Raw genomic sequence first — 17001 nt, forward strand, 5'->3', positions numbered from 1 at the left:
TGAAGTGTTTATACAGACTGCCAATCATTTTCAGTAGTTGGTAACAAAATTTTTTGAGATTTACCCAAGTTTCCATGTTCAAGAAAACATTTTATTGAAAACTTGTTCCTAAATCTCATTCCACTGTGAACAAAATGTTAATGATATAATTAAATATTCTACTTACTGCCCTAGCCAGTTGCTCAGTGGTTAGAGCATTGGCCCCGGGGAATGAAGGGTCCCGGGTATTTGATTCAGGCAAAGGGCACGTACCTCGGTTGTAGGCTTGTCCCCAGGGGAACATGCGGAAAGCAACCAATTGATACGTCTCTCTCACAATGATGTTTCTATTTCTCTCTCCCTCCCTTCCTCCTTCCCTCCCTCTCTGAAAAGCAATAGGGGGGAAAAAGGCAATGGAAAAAAATAACCTTGGGTGAGGGATTAACAACAACAATAAAAAGCTAAACACAGACTTACCATATGATCCAGCAATTTCACTCCTAGGTATATACCCAAAGGAATTGAAAGCAAGTATTTGAACAGATATTTGTATGACACTGTTCACTGCATCATCATTCACTAGTTTTGCAAGTATACAGATACCTTCCCTCAGAAACCACAGGTTGTATTCTACTATAAACAAGGTATGTGCAATATAAACAACTTATATTGTTAGTTCGTATGTGGGTGAAATCTTTTCAGTACAAAACCTCACAAATTTAGCATAATTTTTTTCTTTTTAAATGTCTTTATTGATTTCAGAGACAGGGAGGGAGAGGGAGAGATAGAAACATCAACGATGATGAAATTGGCTGCCTCCTGCATGCAAACCTGGGCATGTGCCCTGATTGGGAATTGAACCAGGATCTCTGGATCATAGGATGATGCTTAACTGCTAAGCCACGGCAGTGGGGCTGTACTGAGTATTTTTTAAAATACTGTATAAAGATGACTAAAGACGATCATCCTAGAGCCCTTTACAAGTTAGCTATACAAATAAACTATAACATTGTTTTAAGTCAAGAGGTCTATATAAAAATCTTTTTTCAATCAATCTTCTGAAAATTCTTGAGGTCAGATGAGGAAAATAAGGCTCAGGGTAGATGAACCAACTTAGCTAAGATTTGTCCAGTTAATTTTTTTCATGAATTGGTATAATACCCATTTATTCCTGATTTATAATCTCATTCACAGGTGATTTTATCAATAAAAGTTCCCAAGCCACAATATATTTCTATGATCTTGTGCAGAATGACAACTATTAAAATTTCTGGATGCCATAGCAATTTGAAGAACAAAGAGCCTGCATCATTATGGTTTCTGGTAACATGCAGAAAGCATATGAATTTGATGTTAAGGAAATAACAGTAAAAATCAAGTTATTTCACACAGTCAGGAATATTCCAAAATTTCAGTCAAAATGTCAGTTCTTTCTGCCTAAATCCATTGTTTTACTTACGTATACAACTAAAATCTGTGTGTAGGCACATATGGTGCCTACAGCCTAAAATTAGATATTGTATAGAGTAACTAAAACTTGTAGTTCACACGTTATCGAAAACACATCTAGTATCTGTACTAGACAGAGTAAAAAAGAGTTAAGACAATTATATTTGGATAGCTGGTGAGAAAGAGGGGAAAACTTTTGTTTTTTAGGGGTTTTAAAATTGATTTTTAGAGAGAGAGGAAGGGAGAGGGAGGAGAGAAACATCAGTGTGAGAGGGAAACATCGATTGGCTGCCTCCTGCATGCCACCTACCAGGGATCAAGCCCACAACCCATGCATGTGCCCTGACCGGGAATCGAACTGGCAACCTGGACTAATTTCTGTTATGATGAACAACAGGAGTTAATACTTGTATAAAACAATTTATTTAACAAAAGCTCTCAACATATATTAGTGAACTGGATCCTTACAACCATCCTAAAAGGTAGGTGTATTATCATTTAAGACCTTTGAGCCTCAGTTTCTTCTCTGTTGATTTATTTGTAGTCACATTGTTGGTAAATAGGAAGGAAGGTAAAAGTCTGGATTTCCTAAACAAATCCAGTATTCTTTCCACTATGCCACTAGAAGCAGGAATCTGGGTATACTCCATTTAAAATATCTGAGAGAGTTTTACAAATACAAATACATACATGGTAATACTAGCATTCACATATCTGACAAGCCATAAAGTCTATTTCAGGCTTACAAAACAGACTATTTTGAAATAACATAAAAATTAAAGTCAAACTTCATAAAATATGTATGTAGGTTAGATAAAAATTAATCAAGAAATCTGAATATTGTTACCACATATTTTTGGGAATTCAACTTACTCGTTTTGAAGGACAATGTTCATTTTTTTCATCTGTCATCTTCGCACTTTTAAGTGCTTTCCTTGGGTGCTTGATGGTTGTTTTTATGGCAGGTCGACATACATAGTTCTCCAAGTTCTTTGGAGGTTTTTTAGTTCTCTTAGCCTGAAGGCCAATTTTCAATTTTAAATTTCCCTCTGAAAAGTTTGTTTCTTTCACTGAAAACTGTTGCTGTGCATCAGTCAAACCATCATCTTTCCCTGATTCAGTGTTTCTTTCCCGACTCCACTTTCGAAGGCCCTCTTCCTCCTTTGTGTTGTTTTCTAGCTCTACTTCTCTATTGCTGACCAGTGTTCCAGTACTGATGGCAGAGGGACTCTTTCTTGAAAATCCTTCGGAATCAGAACCCAATCCTAACATAGCAGTATTTCTAGGGTCCATCACAAGTGTATGTTATTGCCAAGGAATCCTATGAATATTTTACAGAACTGTGTTCCATAAAAAACAGGAATCTCCAAAACTTGCAACCAGCATCTCTTTCTCTGCAGGATAGACCATAACAAAAATGTGTAAGAATAGAAGTAACATGAGAAATGGGTATGGGGGAAGGGAACAAGGAAGTCAGAAAGAACACAAAATCACAGTTAAAATAAAAATGTAGTTCAAAATTAATTTAAATTCATTTAGCTATGATTAGATTTAAATTTTCAGAGTATTATTCTACAAATATCATAAACAAGCTGATTGGTATAGTGCAAATCAATGTTTAAGAACCACTGCTATAACTCAACAAAAAAGTTTCTATAAACACAAGCCTAAGATAAGAATCATATTTTTGGCTAGTTTCAGTGCGCCAACCTTTTTTAATAAGAGGTTGTCAGGCTTTTTACGTTCGGACCCTTAGGCTAAAATTATCTGTTGTACAATTCAACTCTGAATTCATTCAAAAATATTTCTGAGCATCTATCTTGTGCAAGGCATTGTGCAATACCTTAGAAATACAGTATTCAACAAAACAGACCCAGTTCTTAAACAAGCCTTATACTCCAGTAAGAAAGACAAAAGTTAAGCAACTAATCACACATTATTTATAACAATTGTTACAAAAACTTTGAAAACCAGAAATTTATTTTTATAAGTTTTCCTAATAGCAAATAGTTGTCATGCTTCAATTCCCCAAATTCATAAAATATTTTTAAACTAGCATGCCAATTTATTTTGCAGTAGTGGGTGGTACACCCTACTTGATAATCTGAATAATCTACACAGGGTAAGCCCCTTCTCATAGAGATCTTCAAGAAACCAGATTACCATATTATAATCAGAAGACTGACGAGTACATATAAAACCAAAATAAAGCACTTTACTATTCTTCAGGATTGATAGGCTAGTCTTTATTTCAAGCATATGTCCAAAACAAGATCCAGGAGTTGACATAATTTTACAAATACAAACACATAGAAAGTCCCAAGTACTAAGTAGAATATTTTATAGTTTAAACTTTGTGCCCTAAGACTTTTCTTTCCAACAAGATTATAAGATTCTCAAGGCCAAAGACCATATAATTGTTTTGTAACTTCTATAAGGAATGTAAGTAAAATGTATAGCCCAAATGACTGGCACATAGCATGGTTCAATAAAAGGTATTCTATTAATAGTAGTAGCAGCAGCTTTTAAAGTAGTTACTCAACAAACATTGGCCAATTGACTAAAACTTTTAGTTTGTTCCCACTCTACTCACTCACACAAACAGCTGAAAGTAATTTTCCAATCAATTCACTCTGGCAATTCTTGCTGTCTACCACTTCATATATTAATATTTCACAGTGGCATTCAAGGCTTTTCATAGTATGGCTCTAACTATTTAAATTTGTTTATCCTTATTTCCCAACATACAATCTCTATGGTTTAACTGATTCAGTTTTCTTTACTGTCCCTAACAAATCATGTTCATTCCTACTTCTATGAAATGTGTTTTCTTTCCCTTTAAATATACAAAGTCCTATCTTCACCAAGACGGGTTCACAATCCAGAAACTCAAAAGTCTGAAAACCAAAAGTATTTTCATAATTCACTAGTAACAAAACCTGACGTGACCTGACCTGGATCCATTTTTGTCTTAATTACCACAATTTCTGTGAAAAGTTATACATTTCAATGGTGAAATATTAATGTGTTTGACTGAGGAGTGATACTCTAAACACCACAGTGGAAGTGAAGTAACCTAATCTACATTGTATCTTTCTAAAAGCATCAAAGACACTTGGATAATGAATTGTGACCTATGTTCTCAGATCTATATTTAAGCCTGCACTGATCTGATTCTTCCCCGAATGCCTATTATCCATATAGGCTCACAACCTGGGTAATTTTTTATTCTTGCTCCACATTTATCAGCTGCCTTCCAAATAGACTATAATTAAAATGTAAGCTTGATGCAGGTAGGACACTTTTCTAGCTTGTTCACTACATCCCCAGGACCTGGAAAAATGAACATCACATGTTTTAGTACCCAATAAGTAGTGGAAAGGAAGGAAAGAATTTTAAGGCCCCTATAGCTTCTAATATAATGTTTGGCATGTAGAAAATGTTCCCCCCCCCCCTTTTTTTTTTTACATGACTTCATTTTGTGTTAGAAATGAGAAACCTACATATAAGATTTATTGTCTTTTGACTACATTTCATACAAGTGGTTTTCTGTAAACTTACTAAAATATCTTAATTGCACTAGTAATAGCTTCCAAATCATATCTTATATCTCTTCTATATCTATACCATCAACTGGTCTAAGAAAAACAATGTTCACTAATTTCACTTTATCTATTCCTGACCTCTAATCTCAAGTGGCTCTTAGAGCTGTAATACATTCCCCTAATCTATTCACTCCACCACCACTCTCCTAGACAGCTATTTCATATCATCTCCACACTCACTGATTTTGCTTCCAATCTGATGATGGCAGTAAAAACAATCAGAAGAAAACTACCACAAGCTCCCACACCTGCCTGTATCTGCTTTCCTTATCATAATATATAAATTGTTCCTACTACCAATCCCACCACTTGAGGACTAAATCCTATCCCTGTTGTCTTCTCAAAGGCAATATTCAGGCAAGTATCCTTTTTCTCCCTGACATCATCTATTTCTCACCTTTTCTCTGGATAATACAATCAACACAAAAACATACTACAGTATTTCTCATCTAAGAAAATTCCTCTTCACCTCATATTCTCCACCAGCTTTCCATTTCTGTACCTTTATAACAAAACTTTTTGAAAGGTGTATATTTATTTATTGTCTACATCTTTCCATTGGAATGTACAGTCCACCAGAAAATGAATTCTTTTTTATCAGTTTACTTCAATGTACTTAGAAGAGTACCTGGCACATAGGAAGTGTTCAATAAATATTTGAATTAATTCCATGTTTTATGTGGGCTATATCTTATTGTTCCTTTTCTAGTTTTTCTTCCTCCTCCTCTTTTGTTTCTTAATTTCTAATGCCCATCATGGATTTCATGTTACTAATGAAGTCATGGACCTGCCATATATCTTTCAGGTTATTAAAAACAAATCAATTCTGGAATAAAAAATAATTTACACAAAACAACTACTTTTATATTCACTACACACAAGTACACAATTTTAAAATTTCCCTATAATTTTTGTTTTTCATAATAAAAGAATTCCAGAAAACTTTATATTTATAAATGTAAAGTAGAATTTCAGTATTTTTACAAAGAACTCAAGAGTATTTTTTCCCCCAGTACTTATTTACTTTCAAAACATTCCATAAAAGGGTTTGGGAATGCATGATTCTCTTCATTTAAAAAAAGGAAAAAACTGAATCCAAGTCACAAGCATTATTATAAAACAGAGTATCAACAAGCTGAAAAGGAATTTGGAAAGATTGATCACTACCCTAAATATGTATTTAAGAATAGGAGAACAGCCCGGCTGGGCATGGCTCAGCTGTTGAGCATCGACCTAGGATCCAGAAGATTGAGGTTCAATTCCCGGTCAGGGCACACGCCCAGGTAACAGGCTCGATTCCCAGTCAGGGGCAAGCAGGTGGCAGCCAATCAATGACAACTCTTTCATCACTGATGTTTCTCTCTCTCTCCCCCTCTCCCTTCCTCTCTATGAAATCAATAAAGATATGTTTAAATATATATATTTAATAATAATAAAAAAGAATAAGAAAATACTATGGTTCCCTAGCTTGATCAAGGAGAAAAAACCCCAGTATGCCTAAGGGCGTATTTTGTGAATCCATTTAGGCAACGGGACTGGAAAATCATGACTGGCAAACCCTACATACCAAATTTAAGTGTCTCTAGTTAAAGATAAATCCAAATTCTGAAGATACTTCACAACAAAGAATCCTTTTTACCTGCTAAATGTAAACTTCTTGAAAAGCCGTCTCTACAGCAGCTGCCAGAATACTGTTTTGAACTTTCAAAGCAATGTTCTCTGTGAATAAATAATATTCTTTCAGCTTTTAGAAAGATCTAGGTTTTCCATCCAGGAGCAAGGATGCCATGTTGTTACACAACTTATTCTGGTTCCTACCACAATATATTCAACTTAAAACACAGTTCCAAGGAGAAACACAGAATTAAGGCTCTGCAAGAGTCTCTTTGCTCAGAGGCAAAATCCAATGTTTATTTCACTTGCAACTTTGGGATTTACAGTATGTTTTCAAATCACTACAACAATCTGGAACAGCCTGGTCCAAATTCAAGGGAAACTAGCTAAATCTATAGCATGAAGCCCTTTAGCTTAGATCATTTTAGCTGTGAACAAACTTTTTAGGAAACTACTAATTATATTAATAGAATATATATTACATCAACACAAAGTGTGATCTAACAACATGTTAGATACTACCTATAAACTTACAAAATAAAACACAATTCATAGTGATTTATGACTGCCACTCGCTATATACTCTGCAATATGCCACTAAATACCTGGCAAGCAATATACAAATATGGAACTTTTAAACAGAAATTGCTCAAACTTGTTTACACCTCCATACCCTATTTCTCTTATAAAGTGAAGCCCACTACCTACCCCACACCTCCCATACTAATCTCACATCCATCCCAGTGACAAACAATGGATCTGATAACAATGAACAAATTCACTGTTAATATAGTGCTCTGGTCTGTGAGATACCAAACCACTCTGGAAAACACTTCAACCATATTTGGAGACCATTTTGTGTAGATACCCTATCTATCATAAGGGGTGGGAAGGGTATAGACATGCTTTGATAGAATACTTGTTCAGCAAGGTAATATAAAATCAACTACATATTTTTAAGTACTACAAATAATGAGTCCTTACAGTGGGTTAAAAGTAATAAAAATACCTAAAATTTACTGAGCTCCTTTTTTAAAAATTAAATTTATTGGATGACATTGGTTAATAAATATGTGCAAAGTTCTATGCTAAGTGTTTTATATAGATTATCTTATTTAAGCCTCACAATCACCATGACGTAGTTACTATTATTATTCCCTTTCTAGAGATGAAAAACAGGTTAACAGCCAATAAAAGATAAAGCCCAGGTCTGTCTGGCTCCTCTTAAATACTGTTATTCTGCCTCCCATAGATCAATTTGAGTTCTGATCTTATTACTCTTCCCTGCTACAGTTGGCATATTTGCTATTTGAAACTCTCACTTGGCTTCTATGATGATACAGTCTACTGGATTCTCCAACTACCTTTCTAACCATTCCATCATTTCCTTTATGAATTCATCATTCTTTATCTATCCATTCATTTAAAAAATATTCCAAGAGCCTTAAAATGTTTTGAGAATTCTGACACCCACTATAGTACAGCCATAAGTAATAGAAATATGGTTCTTGGTCCTATGAACTTTAAATTTTAGAGGAGTAGGCAGACAAATGACTAATGACATAAATAGTAACTTTAACATAAGAAATGAAGGTACTACTACACAAAGTAGTATATCAAGGGAACTTGGAGGGACAGGGAAAATATCTTAGAAAAACAGTTAACTTGCCCTGGCCAGTGTCTCTCAGTGGTTAGAGAGTCAGCCAGCACACTGAAAGGTGGCGGGTTCAATTTCCAGTCCAGGGTATGTACCTGGGTTGCAGGTTCCATCCCCACCCCGACTGAGGGCATGCAGGAGGCAACCAATGGATGTGTCTCTCCCACAGGAAGATACATGCTTGTTCATTTTGGGAGAAAAATCCTTGATTTTGTAAGAAGGTAAAATGAAGCCAAACAAAAGCCTAGCCTAGTTAGTGGGAAAATACAAAAGTAGGATTCATATGTGAGGAGAATTAGAGCCCTGGCCAGTATGACTCAATGATAGAGCATTGGCATGCGCACCAAAGGGTTGTGGGTTCGATTTCTGGTCAAGGGCATGTGTCCTGGTTGCAGGTTCATTTCCAGGCCCTGGTTGGGGCACATGTGGGGGCGAGGGGGGAGCAATCAATAGATGTTTCTCTTTCTCCTCCACCCTCCCTACCTCCCCATCCCTCCCTCTACTCTCTCTAAAAAAAAAAAATCAGCCCTGCCAGGCATGGCTCAGCTGTTGAGCATTGACCTAGGATCCAGGTGATCGGGGCTCAATTCCCGGTCAGGGCACATGCCCGGGTTGCGGGCTCGATCCTCAGTTGGGGGCGTGCAGGAGGCAGCCGATCAATGAGTCTCTCATCATTGATGTTTCTCTCTCTCTCTCCTTCTTCTTTCCTCTCTCTGAAATCAATAAAGATATATTAAAAAAAAAAAAATCAATGGAAAAAATATCCTGTTGAGGATTAACCAAAAAATAATTAGAAAAACTATGTACACATGTAAAGTTGTTTATATATACTTTAAAAAATGTATTCTGCATATTCTTACCTCCCATAAGAAATATATGTAAAGGAGGTCATTTGCTTTGCTAAAAAAAAAAATAATCTTTTCAGGAACTAAAGAGGAGAAATAACTAATAATAGCAAATCTGTATTATGCACTTGCTATATGACATACATTATGTTAAGCACTTTACACACATTAACTCATATAATCCTCGAACAACTCTATCAGCATTATCATTTTACAGTCAAGGAAACCGAAAATCATAAATATTTGCTAAAGATTATGCCGCCAGTAAGTAGCAAAACTGGGATCTAAGCCTAGTCAATCTGATTTCAGAATCCATGATCTTAATCTGTTTGTGATTTTCAACTAATTGAGGAAAAATAAACCAATGTGGAGGCTGGGAGATTTGTTCATTATTATGAAAAACAATTATACAATTTTGTATTTGGCTGGTTACCTATTATAATCAAGGCTTGATTAATTAAAATGCTGAAGGAGTGGGGTGTATTCTAGTAAAAATTTTCAGAGTAACTAAAACATAACTAATTATTTTCTTGATTTTAATCTTTATTAGAAACTACATTTAAGTAACAATATACTATTTTGTCTAAGTAGAGCGTATGGAACACAGTTCCATCTTTATTTTGTTGATGATCTCTAAGTACAAAGGCCAATCTTATATAGCACTGAAGACAGCAAGGAGAATGGGTGGAAAGCATACTGATCCAAATTACAGTACCCTGAACTCATTCTGTTATGTTATATTCATTCTCATACCTCTGCAGATGATCATCCTCTACCTAGAATGCCCTAAGTCTTACTGAATAACTCATATTTATCCTTTAAAGCCTGGCTCTTCCCATCTGTAGGAAGGCATCCCTATCCTTTCCCTTCTCTACAGACTTAGTAACTTTCTCTCCTTTCTGTCTGGGAGAAATGTGTTACACTGCATATTATAATATGTTTGCTAACAAGAAGTTTCTCTTACTAGATTGGCAACTCTGTAAGGCAAAAAAAAAAAGTTTTCTTTCCCAACACCTAAGCACATAAATGGGAATGGACTAAACACTGGAAAAAAATGTTAGTTGGCTGAATGATGAATAAATGAATAAACAAATGAACCGAAGAAATACTTGTTACACCAAATTAAAATCTTGTTCTACATTCATTCAAGGTTTCTTCCTTAAAGTTAAGCACGTACACACACACACAAATAAAATTAACTTAAATCTTTAATTCATTGCAGTTTCAAGGTGATGGCTCTTTATTCTTTGATATGCTTCTACATAAACTTTAGCTTTCCAATCTGTTACCATTTAGCTTAATGGAATCTCTACTTACTTGAGATTTATATCCTCCAATCCTCTTTGAAAACCTTTATACTATAAATAATTATACATGATTGAGTCACTCCCCCATTTTCTCATATGTTAAAGCTAGCAGATTATTCTTTCAAAGGCAATCTTTTACATTCTCTCCATTCAACCCAGTTAGGCCTACATTAGTAAGTATTTAAACTCTGGAGCTTTCATTTTCAGCAGTGCTGAAATTAAGAAACCTTATCATAAGGAATGTCTCCTCCACATTCTAAATAATGTCATTTACACCAAGAAGCCATGATATGGCTACTTTATAATCTGACACACTGTTCACCGGTGGTCTTAGGACAAATAAAATTGAATGGGGCCTTAGCCAGTTTGGCTCAGTGGTTAGAGTGTCAGCCTGCGGACTGAAGGGTCCTGGGTTTGATTCCAGCCAAGGGCACGTACCTTGGTTGCAGGCTCGAGCCCCAGCCTTGGCTGGGGCACGTGCAGGAGGAAACCAATCAATGTGTCTCTCTTACTTGATGTTTCTCTCCCCCCCCCCCCCCCCATTCCACTCTCTCTGAAAAGCAATGGAAAAAATATCCTGGGATGAGGATTTAAAAAAAAAAAAAAAAAAAATTGAATGGGAAGTATTGCCCTAGCTGGTGTGGTTAAGTGGTTAGAGCAGTGACCCGCACACAAAAGGGTCTCGGGTTCAATACCAGGTCAAGGGCACATACCTGGGTTGCAGGTTTGATCCCAGGACCCCACTTGGGTCAAGTGCAGGAGGCAACCAACGTGTGTCTAAAAAATTCATTAGAAGGGAACTTTGAGGGTTAAAAAGAGAGAAATGGTTTGTATTTTCTAATGTCCTCAATTAGAATTTCAAAATTCAAAATAATGTGTATTTTATTCTAAATATCAGGTTGATTTTAGACAAGTTTCGGCTCCTGTTCAACACCACTAGTATCAACTGATTTATTTGTAGTAACTGTATGCAGTTAGAAAATCAAGAGAAACTAAGAGGAATTAGAAAATATTTTTAGTACCTTTCATTCTGATGAAAAAAAGAACAAAAAAACTGTAAAAAATTATAAGCTTTGAGGGCAAACACAGGAATTAACTTGCATTTTTCTGTGTAAACATCTAAATGCAGTGAGGTGAATTTCTATTCAGCTCATTTCTTCTTAGTTTGCATAGGAAATCCCTATTGACAGGTAATATAAATTAGAAATTTTTGGTATAAGTAGTTTAGTTCCAACTGTCATTGGATACTTTATTTTTGAAGTCATATAAAACTAACTATGGAGAAATAAGTTCCCATTTAAGAGCGAAATGAATGTACGCTAAAGTATTTATGAATGAAATATGTCTGGAAGATTTGTTTCAAATAATCAAAGAGGGGGAAAAAGAGAGAGGCTAGTAGATGCGGATATAGTGTGATAACTGGGTGTTGATAACTATTCAAGCTGGATGTTGAATACATGACAACTTATTACACTATTCTCTTTATCTCCATATATGTTTGAAATTTTCCACATTTAAAAAAATCAACACAATGGGAAAAGTATACGAACCTGTCATCAACTTGGATATGTCTGAGAGCAAATGACTAAAAACTATAAAAGGCAAAAGCAATTAATGCTAAAAATAAAATTTTATATTATTCAAACTTAAATAAGTTATTCAACTCTGAAAAAGCAGTAAGTTCATTACTTAAATTTCTGTCATTACTTGAAGCCACAACTTATGTTGCTTCAACATCACACAACATTAAGACCCCCAATGAGGCAGTCACTAAAAAAGTGATTTCTAAAACATGAAATGTAAGATTGAAAATTAACTAAGATGACAAGTCATAAGTATGAAAATCTAACCTCTACACACAAAAGAATATAAACAAAAAGCCACACTATACATAATTTAAAGGGAAAAAAAACACACACTACAATATAGCTCAAAACAAAACAAAAACTGATCTCATTTCCCTCTTATGGCAGCCATGCTCTGAAAAGACAGACACAAAGTAGACCTCACAATGGATTTCAGTAAGGCTGTATACTACCTTTAAAAGGTTTAGACCAACACACGTAACCTAAATAGTAATAAGAAATTATTTAACTGGAAACATACCACCTACACATACGATAAAACTTCTGTACTGTTTGTAGGCAGATGATTTTGGGCAGGATTGAATGTGGCCAATTCTTTATTCACAGGGTACAGAATAAGACTTAGAATAAAGCCTCAAATAGTACTGCTAATTCTGTAAAGACACAGACCCTAGTAAGATACAGGAAGTTATGATGGACAGAGAATTGACTTGAGGTGGTGAACACACAATATAGTGTACAGATAATGTGTTGTACAACTGTGCACCAGAAGCCTGTATAATTTTGTTAGCAAGTGTCACCCCAATAAATTCATTTTAAAAAAAAGACATAGGGAAGTTATGTTGTGTACTTTAGAATACAATTCAAGAATAGAACAGAAAAATTGCTTTCCATTCTTGATTCTTAAAGACTCTGAAGGATTTTTATTATAAGCATTATTTTTTGTGAAGTATCTCATACATAGAAGAAACTATATACATATGTATCTATATGCACAGATATACAGGGTGCCCCCCAAAATGTATATACATTTTAACAGTTGATAACTCACTTAAATTTTCACTTCTTTTCAGGGGTTTAGCTAATTTGAAATAATGGGCGAAGCCAGACTAAGCTTTGAACAAACAAAATTCATCCTAAAGTGCCACTAGACTTCTTTTTAAGGGGATACATAAAAGATAAAGTTTATGGTACAAAACCCAGCAACAATCAATGAATTGAAGGCACACAAATACCGAATATAATGATTCTTGACGTTTGCAATTCCACTGCTTCGCATTATCAGTAGTGCATGGACCAAAACAGTCATCAGTTTGAAAACAGACATTGATCAAAAAATTTATTTATTTCTGTAGATTCTTTTAAATTTTGAAAATGAACTTATGTTAACAAACACTGACTTCATAATCATTCGAAGTGTTTTGGGCCACCCTGTATACACATACACAACATATGTTTTTAAAATGCCATGAACCTACTACCCAAGTTAAAAATTAGAGAAATTATGCCCTAGCCAGTTTTGCTCAGTGATTAGAGTGTCAGCCCAAGGACTGAAAGGTCTTGGGTTCAATTCTGGTCAAGGGCACATATTTTGGTTGCAGGCTTGATCCCTGACCTGGCCGGGGAACCTGCGGGAGGCAACCAGTCAATGAGTCTCTCTCACATCAATGATGTTTCTCTCTCTCTCTCTCTCTCCCTTCTACTCTCTCTGAAAAGCATTGGAAAAATTATTCTTGAGTGAGGATTAAAAAAAAAAAATTAGGGAAAATATCAAACTTTTCATAAAATTACATGATATTCTTACACAGAGGCCATGACAATAAAGAGGAGACAATCAGACCATTTTTCTTAAGATCTCTCCATTATCTTGCTGAATCCTGTAATCTGTCCTATTGAAACACCTTTCTGAATTTCTTGTTCTTTTAAAAATGCAGTAATTATTTTTAATTTCCAGTACTAAATTCATGAGTAGTCTGTGAAATAATTATTGGATTTTACCCGAGAAGGGTTTTCTAGATGCATATCCAAAAATGACATTAAGACCTTTTTTACATAAACTTACTACAGAAATACATCCAAAACAAGATAAGGAATGCAACCAATGCCTGCCTCCTTTCAAACCAGAGTTCCTCAATCCAAAAACATCAAATGATCAATCATTCCATATCAAAGCACATTTTTTAGCTACAAAGTTGCATATAGAGTATGAAGACTTTATTGCTTCCTAAGTAGTGGCAAAAACTCTGCAATTAAGTCATGAAACCTTAACTCCCAGGAATATGCTTCCCTCCTCCTTGCCCTTTTGAAAGTCCCTACCATCATATAATTCATAGCTTCAGTTGGGTTAGAATGCCTTCATGGGCAGAGGCCATATATTATTCAACTTTGTATCCCCTGCATAGAATTAACTCATAATATTTGTTATAGCTAAGATAAACTTCAGGAAATGAGCTTCAAAACACCTCATTCCCACACAAAACTGGAAAGACAGAAGTTTGAAAAGAAAAAGATAACAAAAAAATAAATCTATAAACATTTGTGCTATATTATATTCTCTTATCACCTAATTCAGAATCATATGCTAACACTGCGGAAATAAGTATGCAAAGAAATAAAAATAATTTAAAAACATGAATCTTCAAGTTCTCCTTCCTGTCAGCATGCTCAAATAAGATCACAGAATATTTCATCTTAAACGCATACCAGCATCCTCACCCCCAAACAAAACTAGGAAAAAAAAAAAAAACGAAAAAAAAAAAACGGCTTTCAAATGAGACCTGAATATAAATTGGTTCTATTCCATTACAATTTAAGTTCCTGAAATTGTATGCATAATTTGTGTGATTACTCATTTTCTAGTGAGCAACGGTCTTTCACCAGATTCTCAGGAGGATGTGTCCCAAAAAAACTTTAAGAACCACTAATCTAGCACATCAAAAACATTCCATTTTCCAGAGAAATAAAGTTGGCTTTGCTCAAGCCTCCTTCCCTCATATTCATAGAGAGGATCCTTACTATAAAATCAGTCTTTCGAAGAATTTCTTCAGCCTAGCCAATGTTTCAATATCCACAGGCACATATGACAATTCCCAGATCCCCAAAACAGTTTACTCATAAATGCCAAAAAACAACAACAACAAAACAAGACACAGTCTATCACAACTTGGCTACCTTGTTAAGAGTCTTATGTACACTTGTATCCTTCCATATTAAAATGTATGGGAGATCTAAATTCCCTCCAAACTGAATAGATTTTTTAGGAAGGTATTCTAGTTTCAATTCCACACTGCCTCACAGGCGTTAATATACATCACTGTCAAGACAAGTCTCCCTTCATATCTACTCAGGCCGTTTCAAAGGAGTCACCTTGATTATCCTCAGCCCAAGGCAGGACCAATTACTAAGTAGTTATTCAATAAATATTTGTTTACTGAATGAAAGATCCTTCCTCCCACAGATTTAAAGTTAAGCTGTGAAAATAAAATAAAAGTTAAGTTGTCAGCCCCCACGCAGCTGCTCCGGTACAAGTTAAGCTATGAAAGATCCCTCTCTCAAACACACAAGTCTCAGTGTGAGAAATTATCTGCTTCCCCCATAAACAAAAAATAATATAGTCATGGATACACATTTTCATACAGGCCAACCCAGGCAAGGACAACCTACATTCGATATACATGTCTGACACAACTGATCTGTATCAAATATATTACCCAACTAGTCACATATGCCCCTATCTTTCCAATAAACTCAAATTTGCCTGACAAAGACCTCCTGAGGCTCTGTTGTATGATGAACATACTACTGGACTCGTGGTCAAAATATCTGAGTTTAGTCCCAACTTTGTGCCCAATTTAACATGTGACCCTGGAAAAGTTCTCTCTTTAAGTCTGGATTTCCTATTTTGTAAAATGGGAGGAAACATCTCTTCTACGATTTTCACAGGGATTTAGGATCACAAAAAAACTGAAAGTACAGTCTGAAAAATACAAATGCTTTATTTCTATCATAGAGTGTTGATATAAACTCGGTCCACAAAAAGGCCATGCATTCTTTATACCCTCACAATAATTGTTCTGTTAAAGATGATCTGGGCCTTCACTCTACACAATTCACTTTATTCAGAAAAACAAACTATTCGTAAGACCACAACTGGCTCTGACAAGTTTCTCCCATCCCTGACCCCACACATACAGAGTATATAGTATGTCTAAAATACTACTGCCATGACTGCTCTTTCTCAGCAAATAATAACGTGCTCCCGAACCCTAAAATACACACATATATCAACCAGCAGGGAACATCCCAAGTTTTATTTTAAAAATAATTAACTTATAAGGGGAACTCCATTAGCCTTATACAAATACAAGCAAACTCTTCCGGAACACTTTCCTTCCTTACACACACACACAAACAGCCGCTATACACCAACAGGCATTCTGTCTTCTAGACCAAAAACATGTTTTTCCATGTACAAACTAACCAGTAACACTTATTAAACTTACAACACTGAGATTATTCTGTCGTTCCTACATATAGTTCAGCGTGTCAGGGATAGAACAGACCTGATCATTCAGATAAACTACCCTCAAAAGATCACCTCTCCTGCCACTCTTACCCGCGTTAACAGACACAATCTGGACCTCGGGGGATGCTCCAATCTTGCCCTACACAACACACAAAATAAACCTGTCAGGGACACAGACGACTCCGCCTCCACTTGCTTACTTTCCCGCCCCCTCCCCCAAGCCAGGAGCCCGCCAGTAAGGGACACCCCTTCACCCCCGCCAGGAGGGACTTCCCGATAAGCTCAGGATCCCCTTCCCTACTTTCCCCTCCCCCATTCTTACCACCGCTCTCCCGGAGGTACAGGTCCGGGAGATGACAGGAGCGCCCAGGAAGCCAAGGATTGAGTAGCTGAGGAATTACTTAGGCCCAAAGGTCTCTCCAGGCGGTTCTACT

At 35.8% G+C, this 17001-nt stretch overlaps 1 protein-coding gene across 6 annotated transcripts in view; it reads right to left on the minus strand.

Annotated features, from left to right (window-relative positions):
* Positions 1–17001, minus strand: part of ASH1L (ASH1 like histone lysine methyltransferase) — a 108170-nt gene that overhangs the window by 90513 nt on the left and 656 nt on the right. For 5 of the 6 annotated variants that reach the window (XM_016221375.2, XM_087828264.1, XM_016221377.2 and 2 more), the window contains one exon: positions 2302–2822. In XM_016221375.2, coding sequence (XP_016076861.2) covers positions 2302–2721 — 420 coding nt within the window. In that variant the 5' untranslated portion in view covers positions 2722–2822. Of the gene's footprint in view, positions 1–2301; positions 2823–16657; positions 16707–17001 lie in introns of all 6 variants that reach the window. The other variant, XM_016221376.2, reaches the window with a different exon arrangement.

This window comes from Miniopterus natalensis, chromosome 19, assembly GCF_054644295.1.
Source record: "Miniopterus natalensis isolate mMinNat1 chromosome 19, mMinNat1.hap1, whole genome shotgun sequence".
In the NCBI taxonomy this organism is placed as follows: domain Eukaryota; kingdom Metazoa; phylum Chordata; class Mammalia; order Chiroptera; family Miniopteridae; genus Miniopterus; species Miniopterus natalensis.